At 35.8% G+C, this 22240-nt stretch overlaps 1 protein-coding gene across 2 annotated transcripts in view; it reads right to left on the reverse strand.

Annotated features, from left to right (window-relative positions):
- Positions 1-294: 294 nt before the first annotated feature.
- immp2l (inner mitochondrial membrane peptidase subunit 2) overlaps positions 295-22240 on the reverse strand; it is a 191557-nt gene continuing 169611 nt past the window's right edge. Inside the window, exons 4-6 of one of the 2 annotated variants that reach the window (NM_001003755.2) lie at positions 15236-15301; positions 10106-10208; positions 295-667 (exon numbers count right to left, since the gene is read on the reverse strand). In NM_001003755.2, the coding sequence (NP_001003755.1) occupies positions 521-667; positions 10106-10208; positions 15236-15301 (316 nt within the window). In that variant the 3' untranslated portion in view covers positions 295-520. Of the gene's footprint in view, positions 668-7788; positions 9186-9580; positions 10209-15235; positions 15302-22240 lie in introns of those variants that run through there. The other variant, XR_012399851.1, reaches the window with a different exon arrangement.

Genomic DNA, 22240 nt, shown 5'->3' on the forward strand with positions numbered 1-22240 from the left:
GATTTTCCTCTGTATTAAAATAGCATTTATTATTTTCTCTAACATATTATTTGTGGTGTACTAAGTTTTGAACTGTTAAGCAAGTTAGCTCTGGTTTTGGGTAAAACAGTCAATGTTTCTAATTCAAACTGTCCAGATATCCCCTGTTGTTAGTTTTACTGCTTGTTATTGGGGAATATAAGATACCTGGAATGATGTGATTGACCAGTCAGGATCAAGTATGCGAGAGAATTTTGTAATAAATTAAAAAACCTTTGACAAAAAAAAAAGAAATAATCATTTGGCAAAGGATTCTACAACAATCTGTTTTATTACTAAAACTAAAAGAGTATAATAGATTCTGTTTTCATCTTTGTGTCAAAGACCTGCAAAAAATTCAAGAATATAAACAGACAAAATTCACTTAAAGTGAGGCTAAAAAAACTGGAAAATTATCTTGGCTTGTGATATGACCATTAATGTTTTCCACAAGACCATTTTACTGTACACGTGGATTGCACAACAGCGATTGTCCTTCATTTTAGTCATCGTCATACTTGTCCTCTGCTGCTCTATCCCAGTTTAACAGTGGTCTTCTGTCTGGAGGGACAGACGGCTCGATTCGCTGCCACCGACTGGGTGGCCAGATGATGTGAGACGCCCGACCGTGAACAAGACCCAGAGAAACCTGCGGAGAGCACAATCATCAAGCTGCTGCTCATAAACTACCATGAAGAGCTATAAAATCAGACAAAACGGCCCATTTCTAAAGGAGAAAGTAGCTTTTGATAGACTGCCGTTTAACAAAGACCTACTGGAACAAGAATTACATGCTGTTTGTTGCGAACTGAATACAAAGCGATACAGAGAATGGCACTTCCTTAAGTTTTACATCCAAAAAGACACAAGAGAGATTCCCAAAAACTTTGATTTGGAGTGTGTACTCACTTGAAGGGAAGGATATACTGTTGTGTACACAGTAGGAAACACAGTAGGAAAAGACCACAATACTAGTTTAGAAGCAGTTACTTTAGAATTCAATTGGAATACTTTTGAAATTGTGTTGTTTTATTAGTTCATTTTTTTTTTTTTTTGCTTTTTTAATATTTCAGCTTAAAATGTTTGTATCGCCAACCTGGATACTAAATTCACCCCTTAGAAGCCAGAATTTTACATTTAAAAGCTGAAAATATGACATACAAAGTCAACAAAACTTTGACATTCAAAGTTAAATTATGAGATAAAACGGCAGAAAGGGATTATTTATATCAGTTCTTTTTTATTTGAACTTTTAATAAATTGTATCAAAAATTGACTTTATATAATTTGCCAATTGTGAATCAATCATCATTTTCACTTGTTTTAAGTCACAATTCTGACAAATGAAGTGATAATTTAGATTGCTTTATCTATATCTATGTTTATTTTTAACTTTTGATTTAATCATTTAACTTTATCTGACAATTTCAACACTTAAGTCATAATTTCATACATTTTTCATTAATTCGTTTGTTCATTTATTTGTTCGTTCATTCGTTCATTCGTTCATTCATTCATTCATTCATTCATTCATTCATTCATTCATTTTCTTGTTGGCTTAGTCCCTTCATTAATCAGGGGTTGCCACAGCGGAATGAACCGCCAACTTATCCAGCACGTTTTACGCAGCGGATGCCGTTCCTGCCGCAACCCAACACTGCATTCACAGTCATACACTATGGCCAATTTAGCATATGCAATTAACATGTACCGCATATCTTTGGACTGTGGGGGAAACCGGAGCACCCGGAGGAAACCCACGCCAACATAGGGAGAACATGAAAACTCCACACAAAGATGCTAACTGACCCAGCCAAGACTCGAACCAGTGACATTCTTGCTGTGTTGTGATCGTGCTACCCACTGCACCACAGTAATGCCCTTCTCATTTTTCAACAGTGACTTATATCACACTTTTTAATTAATTCATAATTTTCATCACATAATTATAATTTTTGTCATAATTTTTAGTATAATCATTATATATATATACATAAAATTTTCATCATTATTTTAATGAAAAATATCATTTCATAATTATAAAACAATTATGAATAATTAAATTAATTAACATCATTAGGCTGTTTCCAAGGCAACATTTCTAATTTTTTGTTTTAAGTAGAAGTAATAAAGTAACTAAAAGCTAGTGCTGTGCAAAGATTGTATATAATCCAAAATAAAAGTTTGTTTTGACATAGTGGGCTCTATTTTAACGATTTAGAAGCAAAGTCTAAAGTGCAGGGCGCAAAAGCATTAAGGGCATGTCTGAAACCCCTTTTGCTATTTTAGTGATGGAAAAATACGATCTGCGCTCCGGTGCATAGTCTAACAGGGTTGTGCTTATTCTCTTAATGAGTTATAGGTGTGTTTTGAGAATAACGTGCATTAAACCAATCTCACTCATCTCACATTTCCTTTAAGAGTCAGTTGTGTTGCGCCATGGCACATTAGTTATATGATGGACTTTGTAAGAGGAAAAACTGAACGCTCACAATGTTTATTTTGCTGTGTTTTGTATTTGCCTTAATAATATTTTGTGTTTTTTAATAATTTACTATTTTTATCTTTTAAATAATTTTCCCAGTATGTAACACTTAAGAACGTAATTTGTAGGACTTTCTCATTTCAGTGCAACACAATAGAAGGTATTTCATGAACTCAGGCCTGTACTAATAATAAAGTCTTACACAATGGTGAGTAAATAATGATCGAATCTTCACTTTGTTGTCTGAACTGTCCCTTTAAGTCCACAAATTGGACGTCTGAGTCGAATGAGTGTGACATTTTGCAGTGTTTTGTGAGCAAAATAAACCCACAGTCTCAGACAGTCAGGCTTTGTGACCTGACTTTCAATCAGAGCTTTGTGAAAAGGCTGGAGTCTTTTCAGTGCTTCCAAAACAAAAATAGAAAGATTTTGCAGAATTAAATATCGGTCTAAAGTCTTCTAAACATTTAAAGCAAGACACTGCAGGCAAAAGCACAGCATTTGAGGAATATTTCATGCCTTCATAGTATTTTTTGTTTCCATTTAAATGTAAAGAAAACATCCAAAATACACTTTTAAGAGCTTCTTTTGTCAACTTTTTTAATTTAAGTGTCCAGATCACAATACACATATTTTAAGGACGGAAAAATATGCTCTGCGACCTGGTGCATGGTTGTGCTTATTCTCCTAATGGGCCCTATCATACCGCCGGCACAATGCGGCGCAAGGCACGATGCATTTGTTGTTTGCTAGTTTCAGCTTGGCACAAGAGTCGTTTTGACATTTTGCAGCACGCTGTTTAAATAGCAAATGCATTTGTGCTTATATGTGCGCCCATAGGTGTTCTGGTCTAAAAAAGAAGGCGTGTTGAGGCGCATTGCTGGCTCGTTGCTATTTTGAGGAACTATAATAGACCAGATCAAAGCAGGTCTTTAGTCCAGCGCAGAGCGCGTTAGTTACACACTGCTTAATACACACAGGATATACAGCACATACGCAAATATCTTTGCATATGAAAAAGAATTAAAGGATTAAAATATTACAAAATATTATTATTTTCTAGTCTACATAAATATAAAAACCAAACTTTCATGCCTTCTTCATCTCAGGGGGCTTTTTTTGTCTATTCAAGACAACTTGGTTTGTATAATGTTTTTATTATTAGCAGTATTATTTATTATATGCATATTTATATTTGTTTTATTAAAAACAAGCTTAGATTTGTCCACCTGTCAGGTTTTAGACCATATGGGGCACAGCATGTGTGTTTGGATATAACTCAGTTTCTTTGACCACACTTCATTATTATTGTTCATTTATTAGAACTGAATTTAGAAATAGTTTTGAAACAAATCTTTCCGCTTAACAAACGATATTAATTATGTATGGGCTAATGGATATCTGTGCATACAACACGTTTTCCTATCCACAAGAAAGTAAAAGGAGGCTCATCTCTCATTCTCGCGATGTAGATGCTCTGTTTAACAGTGTTCTTACTAGTGAAGCGTTCAGTTTTTCCACTTACAAAATCCGTCATGTAAATAGCGAATGCGCCATGGCGCAACGCAAATGACTCTTGAAGGGAATGGGAGATGAAACTCTGATTGGTTTAATCTCAAAACACACCTATAACTCATTAAGAGAATAAGGTCTGCCCTGTTAGACCATGCACCACGGTGCAAAGCAGATTTTTCCATCCTTAAAATAGCAAAAGTGGATTCGGACAAGCCCTGCGCTTTCGACTTTGGGCATGGATCGTCAAAATAGAGCCCAATGAGTTATGGGTATGGGTTATGGGTACAATCAGAGTCTCATCTCCCATTCCCTTTAAGAGTAAGTTGAGTCGGGGCATGGTGCATTTGCTATTTACATGGCGGACTTTGTAAGTGGAAAACCTGAACATTACACTAGTAAGAAAACAGTTAAACAGACCTTCTGCAGCACGAGGATAAAGACTGAACCTCCTCCATTTGGCCTCTTTACTTGCTCTTTCACTTTTACTCTTTACTCCTTCACTTCTGTGGATAAGGAAACTGTGTTCTCCACACTCCACTGAAGACATCCATTAGCCTACATATTTAATTTTGTTTGTTACAGGCAAACATTAGTTTCAAAACTATTTCTAAATTCAGTTCTAATTTCCAGCAAATGAATAAATGAACAATAATAATGAAGTGTGGTCAAGAAAACTAAACACACATTCTATTGTTATGCCCCATATGCATACGTCTCCAAAACTTGACAGGTGGACAAATCTAAGCTTGTTTCTATTAAAACAAATATAAATATGCATATAATAAATAATACTGCTTATAATAATAACATTATACAAAAGCAAATTGTCATGAAAAAGCTGAAAAAAGCCCCAGCACATGAAGAAGGCATGGAGGCAGTGGTTTTTGTTTATGTAGAAAACAATCATTTTTGTAATATTTTAATTCTTATTTTTTATCATATGTACGTATATTTGCGTATTGCTGCACATCCTGTGTGTATTAAGTATATATGCGTTTAATGTGCTCTGTGCCGGACTTAAGACCTGCTTTTAGTTTTCAATTGCGCAGTCTATTTCAGTTCCTCAAAATAGCAACGTGCCAACAATGTGCCCTAACACACCTCCATTCTAGACCAGGATGCCCATGAGTCCACAAAGTGGCACAAATGGATTTGCTATTTAAACAAGTGATGCAAAACAGGAAAATTAGGGTTGTGCTGGTCTGTAAATAGCAACAAATTGTGCCGGGTGTATGATAGGGCCCTTAATCTCCTAAATACTTTTTTTTTTTTTTTACAGAGTAGTATATTCATACATAATCTGATTTAAACATTTTATTTTATTCGTTTTAGTAGTTGAGAGTATTTTGTGAACTGTGAAATAAAATGACACTCCCAAAATCCTCTCTTTAAATGTTTTTTGATTATAATGTGTCAAATAAATAAATAAATAGATTTTTGGGAGGAAATGTACACTACCTGACAAAATTCTTGTCGTCAATCCCAGTTGTAAGAGCAACTTATAATAACTTGACTTCTAGTTGACTTCATACATGCAGCAACATAAACAGCCTGTGGTATCAAGACATTTGTGCTGTCCATTACAATACAAACCACAGGAGAGGGCAAATTCTTCAGCAGGACAGCGCTCCTTTTCACACTTCAGCCTCCACATCAAAGTTCCTGACAGCAAAGAAAGTCAAGGTGCTCCAGGGTTGGCCAGGCCAGTCACCAGATATGAACATTATTGAGCATCTCTGGGGTGAGATGAAGGAGGCGGCATTGAAGATGAATCCAAAGAATCTTTATGAACTCTGTGAGTCCTGCAAGAACACTTTCTTTGCCATTCCAGATGACTTTATTAATAAGTTGTTTGAGTCATTGCAGAGATGTATGGATGCAGTGGTCCAAACTCATAGGTATCATACACAATTTCAATTCTTTTTTCCACTGCACAATGACTTTATATTCTATACTGTTAAGTGATCTAGAGGCCTTTGCCTTTCATATAAGCCACTTCTGATGCCAAATGATCAACTAAAAGTCAAGTTATTATTTGTTGTTCCTAAAACTTGAATAGAAATCAATACTTTTGTCATGTAGTGTATGCTTTTAACTAAATAATGCCTAATTTGCATTTTGAAACAACATCATAGAATTCTTTCATTTACTCACGCTTGACTTGCTCCAAACCAGTTTGTGTAGTATTATTTATTGTTTGTGAGTTCTGCTGAATATGATTAGGTTAAGCAGAACAACAACAACAACATAACTCAAACGGGTTTGTAAGGGTGAGTAAATGACAGAATGTTCATTTTTGGGTGAACTATCCCTTTAAATATTGCCTTGAAAAGGCGTTTAGTGGAAAGTCACACACATAAATGCACACAAACAAACATTTTGCTGCATAATACATCAAGTCAAGGTAACAGCGCAGTCTGTCCTGACAAAAGTGAAAGCAATTGCCTGAAACATGTAACAAGAATATTTGCTTATTGATTTATGACCCAATGGGTTTTCTCCAAACACACTCCCTCCTGGTCTCTAAAAAAAAAAACCTAAAACATTTTGAGTAATGGATAAAAAAACAAACCTAGAAAGTTTGAGATTTAACAAGAATCCGATTCATTTGCTTTCTGACAAGAAGGACAAACGTTCAGTGACTAAACAAACGGGACAGTTTGTTTTTCTGAACACCCAAACCAACATTTAAAAAAACTTTTCAAGGACTAATGGGAGCGACAGAGTTTGACGTATTGGGAATGACTATAACATGACTGGCTGCTCTGTTTAATAATGTATCTGAGGAGAAGCGTCTTCAAAGAACCAATAATACCTCAATCTCTGTACATTACAGAGCGGCAGATCAAGGCTGTTAACAGAGTCCCGAGAAAGAGGCAATCTTTTGTCTGATTGTTGAATTTTTTATAATCGCGTCCCTATTTGTGGCTGAATCTGCCTACAGTGGCAATGTCCGGAAAAGATCTTTTGAGATGGAAGCTTGAAAGCCACTCGCACTGATCACCTGTGGATCAGGCACAGACAAATGTGTCTAAAATATATTGATGTGTAGGAGAAAATAAGAGGCTGGATACTTTTGCATATACAGTTCCTTATAAATACTGTAAAATGTACTTCTGAAAGCAATACTACTACTACTCATAATAATAATAATAATAATAATAATAATAATAATAATAAAAAATTAAAATAGAGTGTTTAAAGGTGGCGCAGTGGGTAGCACAATCGCCTTACAGCAACGTCACTGGTTCAGTTGGATGTGTCAAGTTTGCATGTTCTCCCAATGTTTATGTGACTTTCCTGTGGATGCTCCAGTTTTCCCATAGTCCAAAGACATGTGCTATAGGTGAATTGAATAAGCCAAATTGGCAGTAGTGTATGTCTGTAAATACAACAGTGTATGCATGTTTTCCAGTGTTGGGTTGCAGCTGAAAGGGCATTTGCTGCGCAAAACATATGCTGAATAAGTTGGCGGTTCATTCTGCTGTGACGACCCCTGAATAAGTAGAAAAAGAAAATGAATCAATCAATAAAAATAATAATAATAACAATAATAAAACGATTGTCACTACAAAACTACTATATTATCATTATTATCATTGTATTATAATAATAATAACAACGGAAAACAACAATAATAATAATTATATTATATTACAATACTGTTACTATATTTTTATTATTACAAAATAAATAAATAATAGAAATCTACTCTAAAGGAATAATGGCACGGTTTGAGAATTATTTTGACTGAGAAAAAATTTTTTTTTGTACATCTTTAATATACTGTTGTTAAAAAAAATTTACACACATTGAAGACAAGGATGGTTATCTCTTTTTGTCAATTATTTCAAAACAATGTGGATAGTTCAACAGGAGAGGCAGGTAAGTGATATTCGTGGAATGAGAGCAGTCTTGTAAGCAGTACATAAGGTAAACAAGGATCTTCATTCAACCACCAGAGTATTATAGTCACTTCCCGTAATCACTGCATGTGCATCCACAGGATAGGAAAAACATCTATGGGAGAAGGGAAACATCCATTGAAGAAGGCGAGCAGGAAATAAGGTGAGGTGAACCATCTGACTTTGATTCCAGCTGACTGGAAATGGTGAGTCTTTATAGTGACTGCGATTGCTGTTGCAGGTGTGTGTAATTAGAATTCTGGTGATTATGCACAGGTGTGGTGGGAGGTGGCTGGAGAGGGAAAATGGTGATTGAAGCAGCAGGAGCGAGATGGTGAGGGAGAATGGTGATTGGAGCAGCAGAAACGAGCCGGGAATGTGACACATATTGACCTTATTCTAAAATTCGGAAATGCGCCTGTTTTCGCGATTGTCTTAGAACTTCCGATTCAGTTGCCCATGGGACAAATGACTAGAAATAATAAACGGCAGAAAATGGTCAAAATACTTGCTCTACAAACAAATGCTTACATGACTATACAGACCAAGTAGAATAATATAATAAGAAAATATCAAATTGCAACATCAAGCAGCGTAATGAGCAGTTTTTAACGTCAAAAAAGGAATGGAAGTGAAGGAGAAGAGAAAATAAGGTGAATAGAATAGAATATTTTATTTGTTTTAAGCCTTGAGATATTTAAAATATTATTATATACCCTGCGCAATTAGGCAAGATGTGTATGGCATGATTTGTTGCTATTTTCAGACCAGCGCAACCTTAATTTTCACGTTTTTAGCCACTTTGTGTTTCAGCATTCAGTGTGCTGATCTAGAAAGGAAGTGTGTTAAGGCGCATTGTTGGTGTGTTGCTATTTTGAGGAACTGAAAGTTCTAAAGTCCAGCGCAAAGCATTTTAGCACAATTATATGCATATTTATATTTGTTTCAACAAAATCAAGTTTAGATTTGTCCACCTGTCAGGTTTTGGAGACATATTCATCATCATATGGGACATAAGAATAGGACATGTGTTTGGAAATAACTCAGTTTTTTGACCACACTTCATTATTATTGTTTATTAATGCATTTGCTGGAAATTAGAACTGAATTTAGAAATTGATTTGAAACAAATCTTAATGTATGTTATTCTCAAAACCCACCCATAACTCATTAAGAGAATAAGCACAACCCTGTTACAGCATATTTTTCCATCCTTAAAATAGCAAAAGTGGATTCGGACATGCCCTTAATGCTTTTGCGCCCTGCACTTTGGACTTTGCGCCTAGATTATTAAAATAGAGCCCACTATGTCAAAACAAACTTTTATTTTGGATTATATACAATCTTTGCACAGCACTAGCTTTTAGTTACTTTATTACTTCTACTTAAAACAAAAAATCAGAAAGGTTGCCTTGGCAACAGCATAATATTGTTTATTAATTAAATTATTCATAATTGTTTTATAATTATGACATCATAATTTTTATGAGATTCATAAAAGATATTCTGAGACTCTGATTGGTTTAATGCACGTTATGCCATAACTTATTACGAGAATAAGCCAACCCTGTTAGACCATGCACCAGGAAGTAAAGCACTTTTTTTTAATCCTTAAAAGAGCAAAAGTGGATTCGGACATGCCCTAATGTTTTTGCACCATAAGCTTCAGACTTTGCGCCTAGATCGTTAAAATAGAGCCGATAGTCTTCTTAATGTTTTTCAGTTTTGTAATTACATTTTTATCCTTTAGTTGAGTTAATCCTTGTATTGTACGAAGCAAACACTGTTCAACATTAATTAATTTCAGGCAAATTAACACTGTTTGCATGGCACATGATACTTCGATTACTGTGAATATAATTTTTTTCCTAAAATGAATACATTGTACAGAGCTACAGTACATATGACTGCACCCTAGGCACAGTATGTAATTCTTCAGTATTCTTCATGTAATTTTAATAATAATGCCACTAATTAAATGGCTAATTTTCTGGATTTGACCATACTTTGAAACATTTTGGATAATGCAACTACAAAAGTCAGCAAAATATATAATGCTGTTCTAGTGGTTTTTGTGTACTTTAATCAAAACAAATCTTACATATTGTGCCTTTACCTTTCTCCATCCTTCATTATATGTATATGAGATTTCCTCTTAGCAAGCACTTAATTAATTCATTACCGGCCCAAATGCGTTGCTGTCGAAACTGTGTCCATGATGGTCCCCCTCGATCCACAGATGTCCATCTGGAACTCTTACATAACGGTTTTTATATCCCAGCGTTCTGATAAAAGAAAAACAAACGATGCGTTAACACAGTAATGAATTCCGATTGCTCTTAATGCAGGAAAACACCAGACTATTTCCCAGTTTTGGGTTGTTTATGCTACAGTTGACCAGCTACATGCATCCAGCAATCCTGCATTTGGCTCTTGGCCCGCTCTCTAAATCTCAGATCAATAATTAATGTTCTCACAGCTGCTGCGGTCTTTGTTTTATATTTAAGATGACTTTCTGACAAAGCAATAGCTCATATCCATTGCAGGCAGTGCTGCGAGCGTTATGGAGCCAGGAAATTTTAGGATTTTTAATCGCTTTTCTACCTCAGCCATCACAGAACCAAATTAACTTCATCTCCTTATGAATCGTAATGAAATGAAACTCTTCAGTCATCAAACCTGGGATTTCCTCGAGCGAATCCATCAGGATCACCTTGAGATGCAATGTTGGTGGCTGTGAATTACCGGATGAAACATAAAAGGCACAATATGAAAGGTTTGTGTAAAAAAAAACACAAACCACTGCAACAATGCTACACTCAAAAAATAAATCACGACAGAGCTTATTATCAATAGTTTGGAACCTTTTGATTTCATTGAATTTGTCAGTTTTTATGTATGTTATCAGATTCCTTAGAATCAATGTAAATGTGTTAAAATACGGATACTATTAGTTTTATTAGGTTATGAATGTAGTATGAATACAGTGCATCCGGAAATTATTCTCAGTACTTCACTTTTTCCATATTTTTTAATGTTAGAGCATTATTCCATAATGGATTAAATTCATTTATTTCCTCAAAATTCTACAAACAATACCCCATAATGACAATGTGAAAAATTGCTGCAAATTAAAAATAAAAAACCTGAAAAATCACATGTACATAAGTATTTACAGGCTTTGCTCAGTACTTTGTTGATGCACCTTTGGCAGCAATTACAGCCTCAAGTTTTTTTGAATAAGATGCCACAAGCTTGGTACATCTGTCTTTGGGAATTTTCGCTCATTCCTCTTTACAGTACCTCTTAAGCTCTCTCAGGTTGGATGGGTGTACAGCCATTTTCAGATCTCTCCAGAGATTTTCAACAGGATTTAGATCTGGGCTCTGGCAAGGCCACTCAAGGATATTCACAGAGTTGTCGTGAAGCCACTCCATTGATATTTTGGCAATGTGGTTTAGGTCATTGTCTTGCTAGAAGATAAACTTTTGCCCCAGTCTGAGGTCAAGAGAGCTCTGAAGCAGGTTTTTATTCAGGATGTCTCTGTACATTGCTGCATTCATCTTTCCCTCTATCCTGACTAGTCCTTCAGTTCCTGCTGCTGAACTGGGATGGTATTAGCCTGGTGATGAGTGGTGCCAGGTTTTTTTTCCAAACGTAAAGCCTGGCATTCACTTCAAAGAGTTCCATTTTAGTCTCATCAGATCAGAGAGTTTAGTTTCCGATGGTCTGAGAGTCCTTCAGATGCCTTTTGGCAAATTCCAGGTAGGGAGTGGCTTCCGTCTGGCCACTCTACCATACAGGCCTGATTGGTGGATTGCTGCACAGATGGTTGTCCTTCTGTAAGTTTCTCCTCTCCTCACAGAAGTACGCTGGAGCTCAGACAGAGTGACCATCGGGTTATTGATCACCTCCCAGACTAAGGCCCTTTTCCGCCCATCATTCAGATTAGATGGCTGGCCAGCTCTAGTAAGAGTCCTGGTGGTTCCAAACATCTTCCACTAACGGATGAAGGAGGCCACTGTGCTCATTGGAAGTTTCAGTGCAGCTGAAACTTTTCTGTAATCTTCCCCAGCCTTTTGCCTTGAGACAATCCTGTTTCGGAGATCTACAGGAAATTCCTTTGTCTTCATGCTTGGTTTGTGCTTTGAAATGCACTTTCAACCCTGGAACCTTATATAGACGGGTGTTTGCCTTTTCAAGTCATGTCCAATTAACTGAATTTACCACAGGTGAACTCTAATTAAGCTGCTGAAACATCTCAAGAATGATCAGTGGAAACAGAATGTACCTGAGGTCAATTTAGACCTTCACCACAAAGGCTGTGAATACTTATGTACAGTTGAAGTAAGAATTATTAGCCCCCCTGATAATTAGCCCTCCTGTTTATTTTTTCGCTCAATTTCTGTTTAATGGAGATGAGATTTTTTCAACACATTTTAAATCATAATAGTTATAACCACTTATTTCTAATAACTGATTAATTTGATCTTTTTCCATGGTGACAGTAAATAATATTTTACTAGATATTTTTCAGGACACTTTTATACAGCTTAAAGTGACATTTAAAGGCTTAATTAGGTTAACTAGTTCTATAGACTATCAAAAAAGTATATAGCTTAAAGGGGCTAATAATTTTGACCTTTTAATCTAGCCAAAATAAAACAAAGAGGACTTTCTCCAGAAGAAAAAAAATGATCAGACATCCTGTGAAAATTTTCTTGCTTAAAGGGGGGGCTAATAATTCTGATTAGAGTTAGGGTTAGCTTCAAAGACAATTACAATGTTTAATTTACAATATTTAGACGGCAGAGAGACAATACGCTGTTTTGCCAACTGTAATAAAAACAAGTGGAAGAAGAAGAATTGTTTGGAGACATGGGTTATCAGTGTTGTGTTTATAAATGTGCTGCAAATAAGGTTTTGTTTCCATTTGTCCGCTATGATAGCGCAGCTGGACTCACATGTGAATTACAGTGGTCTGCTATGCAACAAAAATATGTTTGTAAGGAACTTTTTTTTAGAGGTTTTCGAATCTGGAAATGGTGAAATCCGGATTTGCTACTTGTCTTCTTTTAAATAAAGAAGCAGTTCCAGGTTGTGTTAATTGTCCTGTCTACGGATTTGGTAAGTGTGCGATCAATGTTCTCTGTTTATGTTTATTCAGATGGCAAAGATATTTAGTATAGTCAGCAGTACTCTTTCAGTTTTTAAAGACATACCTTTGTCAAAATGATTTATTTACTAAGTTTACAGTACGTTAATATCACTACAATATTATGGACTGAAGATCCGCTGTAAATGCTGCTCTCCGAATGTAAACGCTTTAGTCAAACTATTAACATTGTGTATGATTTTTGCCGCATTTTGTGACAGGATAGTCTATACACACACATTTGTCTGACACTATTCTCTGCACCTACCGAGTGCATCTAAGTTACCGAGAAGTTCAGAGGTTTTTTTCTCTGATACGCTGTGCAGTATTAAATTCCATTAAAACAACACTCTTCCAGCAGCTCCTTGCATCCAATATCTTTTTTGACACGGGGAGCATGTATGAAATTTTCCTGAATTAAAAAAAGTGCCAAACTGCAGTTAAAGTCAATAAATAAAGAATAAAACACCCAAAATGACATAAAACTCTGGAGGAAATGTGGATAGCATGGTGACGTGATGATGTTAAGTAACATGTAAAATGGGATCATGAAAGGAACATTCAAAAAGCAACTCAGGTAAACACCTGAATTATATTATTGTCTTATTCACATTAAGGCAAATTATTCCATTACTGATTACTTGTATTCGACAAGTGACATTACAATATGGCACTAAATGGAACAATGTTAAGAACTTCATTAAATATGTCATGATGCGGTTGCGCTTCTCATCTGGTGTGTGAAATCTTTTTTCCAAGTCTGTCTGCGAGTGATCATACATCTGTACCATAATCTGTACCAGCTTTGCTACTCGACACTCCACCATTCATGTTTTTAACTTGGTATTGTTATGCTGGAGGTTTTTCTCGTGTCTGACTCTGAACTGCATGCATATGAAGCACGTCAAAGAAGGCAAAGTTCCAGCACTCAGCAATTGAGTAATCGTCGCGGACCAATGGTAATTCAAATGTTCTTAAGACCAATACAAACTCCATAAAAAGTTTGCTTTGGTAAGGGTTAGGGTTTCAAAACAAACTAAAAAAGAACTTTGTTTTGAATGGATTTTGTTGAAAATGATGTCAATTCAGTTTCTTTTTCTATTTCATTTGTAATAAACTGGGGCCTTAACCAGCAACCAGCTCTGCAATTCTCACATGATCACACACTGAAGCTGAGCAAGGCTGCGCCTGGTCAGTATCTGGATGGGAGACCACACAAGAAAGCTAGGTTACTGCTAGAAGAGGTGTTAGTGAGACCAGCAGGAGGCACTCAACCTGCAGTCTGTGCGAGTCCTAACGCCCCAGTATATTGATGGGGACTATATACAGCTTAGTGAGCCTCGTCTTTCGGATGAGAAGTAAAGCAGAGGCCCTTACTCCGTGGTCTGTAAAAATAATTGAAAACGAGTAGGGGTTTAACCCCGGCATCCTGGCCAATTTTCCCCACTTGCCTCTGTCCATCATGGCTTCCTAACCATCCCCATATCGAAATTGGCTTCATCACTCTGTCACCTTTTTACCAATCAGCTAATGTGTGGTGTTCGGTCTGGCACAATATGGCTGCCGTCGCATCATCCAGGTGTATGCTGCACCCTGGTGGTGGATGAGGAGATTCTCCACAAAAATTTATAAAGCGATTTGAGTATTTAAAAAGCTCTATATAAATGTAATGAATTATTAATAATATTAACTCTGATTCACACTACAATGGTAATACTCTAAGTTTTCAATACTTTATCTCATTCATGAAAATGATTTTGAATCTTGAAGGATGTAATGAGAATGACAACTTCAATGATTCCACACACAGTCAAAAATTCCATTGTTTGTTGTGAATATGCACCCTCTAGTGGTGAAAATTGCACACTGTGCCTTTAATTTTTAATGATACTTAATAGTATCATTAATAGATACTAAATGGTGCATTTGTGTAATACAAGCATTTAAAGCAGGCCAAGCCAGAACTGACATCTTTAAAAAGCTCAATCAAATCTTTCAAGCTTTATTTTTATGGTGATATCAAGGCCTGTTAGTCTGTGTAAACACTGTTCAGGCAACATTTTAGTGGCAAGAAAACACGCTCTGCCATTAAAACCCTTTTGGCCTCATCAGATTTAAACTGTATGTTTATTTTTAACAATTGTTCAACAAACTTACTTAATGAAGTCCCCTTCGATCCCGATGACCCGTTTGATGATCTTCTGCTGAGGGTTCTTTGGGCTCCTGTGAAGAGATATGAGATTGTACATTTGCATAGTGATGACAGACCTGCTAGCGGTTTATTTGAGGATGCTGCTGAGCTCAGTGGATTATGGGGCATTAGGGACAGTTTTCAGAGACCAGATGGGTCTTATCTATTGGAGGAAGTCAAGAAAAGGCTTCATGAAATGTCAAAACTCTTGATTTTCGGGGTACTGTGTTATTAGACTGTATTTCATTTGATTTAGTTACTTTACAATGTAATATGCAGAGAGTGGTGCTAAAACTGTTTGTAATTTTAATGTTAACAATTTCTGTAAAAAACAAAACATTTCAGCAGTTGAGAATCACATGTCAAATTAGTTGAGCTAAAAGATATATTATAGCTTATATTAAATAATAAATAATATTAGCTGCATCTTTAATCATTTCAAAGTGAAACTCCAATAAGTTACATAAAAAATTGTGTTTAATTTTCCTATAAACAGCTAAACATTACTGTCACAACACTTTCATAACTAGAACATGCATCTGCATTTTGGAAATCAAATGTTTGATATAGTTAAGTAATTAGCTTATATTAGCTGCATATTTTAGGTAGAGTGGAGCTATAAACCTTTTAAAATTGTTTTAAAGATGTCTCAGATAAACATGGACATGGCAAAGGTATGCACACACTGCACAAGTTCAAAAACAGCCAATCAGTGGTGCTAAATGGCTAATGTTAGCTGCACGTTTCACAATAGTTTCAAAGTGAAAGTCCAGTAAGTTGCATAACATTTTTTTTCTTAATCTACAGTTAAAATATCCTTATGAGAACGCTTGTATTCCTAGTTCACGCATGTATTGTGGCAGTATGAAAATCAAATGTTTGATGTTGCTAAATAGCTAACATTATCTAGCTGCACATTTGAAAAAAACTTTTGTTTTACCTTTCTCAGAAATGTCTAAATGTATAAATGTGAATATGCCAACATGTTATTATGCTGATTCAAGCACATATTGTGCAAGTGTAAAAATAGCTGATAATATAGGGCTAATACATTAGCTAATATTAGCTGCACATTGCGCAGTAGTTAAAAGTGAAAGTCCAACAAGTTGCGCTAAAATTAATATTTAGTTGTTTTTTTTTAAACAGTTAAACGTCACTGAGACAACACTTTCATAACTAGTTCATGCTTGTTTGGCAAGTCCAAAACCAAACATTTAACGTTGGTAAAAAGCTAATATTAGCTGCACATTTTAGTTTAGGCCTACAGTGGAGCTATAAAACATGTTGTTTTCTCAGAAATGTCTCAGATAAAAGTGAATATGTCAACATTTTGAAATGATGTGCAAGTGTCAGATCAGTGATGCTAAAAGGCTATTAGCTGCATGTTTCAAGGCACTTTGCATGTGGAAAGTCCAGTGTGTGCCATTAAAAAGTGTGAATTACCGTGGCAACAATTTATATGTTGATTCATGAATGTATCATGCCAGTTTGGCCAATGAGTTGTGCTTAAAGGCTAACATTAGCTATTAGCAACTGAATTTTTCCTTCCACATTAAAAATAAAATGTCCAATGAGTGGCACCATAGAGTGTGTTCAGTTTTGACAGAAATACACTACCTGACAAAAGTATTAAATGACACGCAAAGGCCTCTTGATTAGGCTTATTTTACCAAAATAAAATATGTAATAAAACATGCCTTGATTTTAAATTATTTAATTAGGACTGAAAGATCTGACTTTGCTTAGACAAAAGTCTTGTCACTAAACAGAAATAATGTCCAGTATAGAATATAAAGTCATGGTGCAGTGAATAGAGAATTAATATTGTGTATGACTCCCATGAGCTTGGAGGTCTGCATCCATACATCTCTGCAATGACTCAAATAATGTATTAATAAAGTCATCTGGAATGGCAAAGAAAGTGTTCTTGCAGGACTCCCAGAGTTCATCAGATTGTTTGGATTTATCTTCAATGCCTCCTCCTTCATCTTACCCAAGTTAGCCTAATAATGTTCATCTCTGGTGACTGGGCTGGCCAATCCTGGTGCATCTTTGCTTTCAGAAACTTTGATGTGGAGGCTGGAGTATGAAAAGGAGCGCTATCCTGCTGAAGAATTTGCCCTCTCCTGTGGTTCTATTCTAATGGACAGCACAAATGTCTTGATACCTCAGGTTGTTGAAGTTGCCATTCACTCTTCACATCTCTCATATGCCCTCATACTGAATGTAACCCCAAACCATGATTTTTCTTTCACCAAACTTGACTGATTTCTGTGAGAATCTTGGGTCCATGTGGGTTCCAATAGGTCTTCTGCAGTATTTTTGATGATTAAGATGCAGTTCAACAGATGATTCATCTGAAAAACTTACCTTCTGCCACTTTTCAAAATGATCAACTAGAAGTCAGGTTATAATCTGTTGCTCTTACAACTGAGATCGACAACAAAACTTTTGCCAGGTAGTGCGGTTGGATGTAAATGTTGCAACATTTTATTATCCAGATTCATGCATATGTTGTGCCAATTAAAGGATCAAATAGCCAGTGAGTGGTGCTAGAAGGCTAAAATTACCATTATCCCTCAGCATAATAGCCTTATTTTTTTTAATAACAAATAAAATACACTAAACTTTACCATAAACACGTAAATATTCACTCTTCTATTTTTATTTTATGAAAAATTATTATTTTATATTATTTATAATATTATTATTTTAATATACAGACAGACAGCATGTACATCAACTGCTGCAACCTTCTTACTGTCAACAAATTACAGATTATTAATTGCAGTCTAAACTGAAAACAATGGCGGCACAATCGTTCTTGCAGAAAAATTGGTGCTTCCCTTGTTTGATATTTTATTAACGCAACATATATTATAGATCAATTATAGACTGTTTATTATAAATATCATCATCTATCACCACACAGTCCAAACCATTTCAGTGAGAATTTATTTCCATGACCTTTCCAAGCCTGTTTTGTAATATTTTAGAGTTTTTCTCTTACTTTGAATACCACATTTGGCTTACTTTGAGGTCAGATCACCAGAAGTGTCACATTTGTAGCTTTAGTTCCATCAGTTTTGACCTGATCCCTCACATCATTACCCACAATGACCCTGACAGCGACCGAGCCACAACCTCGTCATCCGCAAGACTGCAAACTTCTCATATCATCCACTTCTGAAACTTTGGTTGTCACTCGGTGCTGTATGGAATTTCATGTACGGTAATCTTTTCTGCTTGTTGCCTTTCCGCAAGAATGCTTTCTTAGCTGCAACACGCCCTGTAAGACTTCTTATAAGATGACTTTTCTCTGGGTTGAAATGTGTGCTTTGGTGCCAAATGTCTCTCAAACGCTGAGCAAGCACTTCAGTGAGAAATTGCCTACTTTCTTTGTGACAGTTTGAACACCATGTCTTGAAAATCTAAACGCTGAAGAACCAAAACTGGTGTCTTATGATGACAGTAAGACAATTTTTTTTTGTTATCTTCTTTTGAATACTGCTTATTTATATCATGCATTCACTGCAGAAACTATTTTTATAAAACAAATTGATATAGAAGTTCACAAATAATTTCACATAAATGGCAAGTAAAGTCAACATCTTGCATTTAACACTTTGTTTTATTAACTGACTGCAAGACTATAGGTTTTTATAGCAAGTTTTTAGGCAACCATAACACCCCAACCACCAGCCTGAACTTGTACCATTGATACATGTATAAGGCAAGTTGGATCCATGCTTTTATGTTGTTGAAGCCAAATTCTGACCCTACCATCCGAAAGTCACAGCAGAAATCAAGACTCATCAGACCAGGCAACGTTTTTACAATCTTCAGTTGTCCAATTTTGATGAGCTTGTGCAATTTGTAGCCTCAGTTTCCTGTTCTTAGTCGACAGGAGTGGCACCCAGTGTGGTTTTCTGCAGCTTTAGCCCCTCCACCTTCCAGGTTGGACATGTTGTGCATTCAGAGATACTCTTCTGCCTACCTCGGTTGTAATAAGTGGTTATATGAGTTACCTTTCTATCAGCAGGAACCAGTCTGGCCATTCTCCTCTGACCTCTGGCATCAACAACATTTGTGCCCACAGAACTGCAGCTCACTGGATATTTTCTCTTTTTCGGACCATTCTCTATAAACCCTAGAGATGTGTTGTGTGAGAAAATCCCAGTAGATCAGCAGTTTCTGAAATACTTAGACCAGCCCGTCTGGCACCAAAACACATGCCACATTCGTAGTCATTTAAATCACCTTTCCTCCCCATTCTGATGCTCAGTTTGAATTGCAGCAGATCATCTTGACCATTGTTGAGTCCGAAACCGCATACTTCCATACTATATAGTACGCTAAAATTAGTTTGCGAGTCGAGTTGTATGTCCGAATGCATAGAATTTGAAAATTAGTAAGCGAGAAGTACCCGGATGACCTACTATTTCCTGCGAGATTCTGAAATGCGCATACCATGCCTGGTGCACTATCCCATAATGCCCTGCAAGAGAATTCATGAATGGGAGTAAAGCGACACAACTGAAGCAAGTAGGTCACATGACTATGAGAAAATTGGGGTTGTAGTACGTCCAAATTCCATTCATACTTCTCCCATTCATACTCTATAGAACGTACTTTTCGTAGTACGTTTAAATTCAAATGCAATATCTACTGAGTAGTAGGCGGTTTCGGACGCAGCCCATATCTACATGCCTAAATACACTGAGTTGCTGTCATGTGATTGGCTGATTTTAAATTTGCATTAACGAGCAATTGGACAGGTGGACCTAATAAAGTGGTCGGTGAGTGTAAATTGTCAACTGTATTGTCAATTGTATTTTCACAAGCAAGATTTTCTCTTAAAAAATCACAATTTTCAGAATTTACAAGAACTTTGACTGGAGTGCGTGTCAATTCTGACTTTATATCTTGCAATTGTGCAAAAATTACTTTTATATTCTCTGAATTGTTACATAAAAACTCAAAATTATGAGACAAATTGCAATTGTGATATTTTAGTGCAACTTCATTACTTAAAATAGAGGTAGATAACTTTGAAAAAGTCTACAACAATAAACTTACAAAAGCATTTTAAAACTTTTATGTTTATTTTATTCTGCAAACAAACTTGCATATATATTTAACTACACAAAGTCTAAAAAGAATGGCTTTTTAACAGTCTTTCCATGCAGATTCTTCTACATACATTAATCCTTTTTATTTCACAAAATTTTCATTAGATTGTAAACTGTTCTTTTCATTTAGAATTTTTTCATGTAAAGAAATATATATTTTTTTAAGAACCCCTGACTGAAAGGCTCTTTGTGGAACAGAATAGTTCTTTTATGGCATCCCTGCAATAAAACTCTTTTGGAATTGTATATACTGAAATAAAATGTTCATTAAAAATAACACAGTGAAATAGTATTTTCCTGCAAAACACACAGTACTCTATTAATGGTTGATTTATTAAATAAAAACAGTGCAATGTTTTTGGTTTAACTACAGTACAACTCTTTATAACTTTTCTGCCTTAGAAGTCATTTATTTTCAGATTTAAATGAAAAAAAATCTATCAATCCTACTGTACATCACTTCAAGCTTCCTGTCAGATGCGATGCAGTGTTAAAGCTTCAAACAGCTCCAGCGCAGCCTCCATCCTTCATACACACACACACGCACACACACACGCACACACACACACTCACAGTTCCTCTGCAACAGCCCAGACGCTCAGCCTGATTTGTGATTTTCATTACTTCTGCAGGCCTGAATGTTGTTGGTGTTTATCTCAAGTGTTACATACCGCATGCTGGGAGAATGTATTCTGATTTGTCAAGGATTTTACAAGAGTAAAGGCAAGAGCCTGGTCGAGTGTGTGTTAAAAGTGACTTATCGGAAGCCTCCCAAAACTGATTATGTCTTGCAAAAAACTTTTGGACATACTGGAAGAAAGTGCAAGAAATGAAAAAGGCACTATTATGAAGAGTTTCCAAAAATATTACTCTACAAAAATGCTTGAGTTGTTTTAAAAAGCAGCTTAATATCAAGCAATAACAGCCCAGACTCTTTGAAAGCTTTCATTTTTATAGAAATAGAAATTATGTATGCTTTTTGCATATTTCAAATGACAAATCAACTGAAAGGCACTACATTTTTGTGAATATAAAATACATTACAGTAATTAGGGTACGTGTTGTTGTACGTTTCAGATACACGTCATTGAGAATGTCGGGCTTGTCTTAGGAAACCACTAGGATACCACTGACCTCAAACTTTCTCTAAACCAACCAACCAATAGTATTTTTTAAAAGCAAATATAAGCAAAAAAAAAAGTGTAGTTTTACCTTGATTTTGATTACTTTCATCTCTATTGTTGGACCATGCTTCACATTGACTTGAACGACTTGGTACTAAAACTATCTATCTAACTATCTTACAAAAAGCCCCATAGCATTTAGCATTTACGTAGAAAAGGTAAATTGTTTCTATAAAAATGTATGGTTTAATAATTGAGTGTGTGCGACACAATTGTATAAGTCAAAAAAAAAAAAAGAAAAAAAAGAAAAAGAGATGTGACAATAACTGTGTGTGCATATTATGTGGACTTTGTATCCACAAACAGTTTGGCGATATTTTTGCGACCATGAGCCTGCATTTTAAACATTAAAATAGTGCCACACAGAAAAAAAAAAAACGTTTATGTCCACTAAGAATAATCGAGATGCCGCTTGCTATCATGTCCACTTTGACCATTAAAAGGCAAAACCACTGCAAAAAAGGGAGAGCCGACATGAACAAATGGAAGGACAGAGTAAGGAAGGTTTTGAGGGATGCTGGGAAACCATATTTGACTCAAAGAGGAAAACAAAAATCAGGGAACAATCCACCGAAAGAGATGAGTGGAAGATCTGTGTGTAACGTGATCTCTATCGCTCTCTGAACGCGCCGAGAAGCGCTAACCACCAAAAAAA

Source organism: Danio rerio, chromosome 25 (genome assembly GCF_049306965.1).
Source record: "Danio rerio strain Tuebingen ecotype United States chromosome 25, GRCz12tu, whole genome shotgun sequence".
In the NCBI taxonomy this organism is placed as follows: Eukaryota; Metazoa; Chordata; class Actinopteri; order Cypriniformes; family Danionidae; genus Danio; species Danio rerio.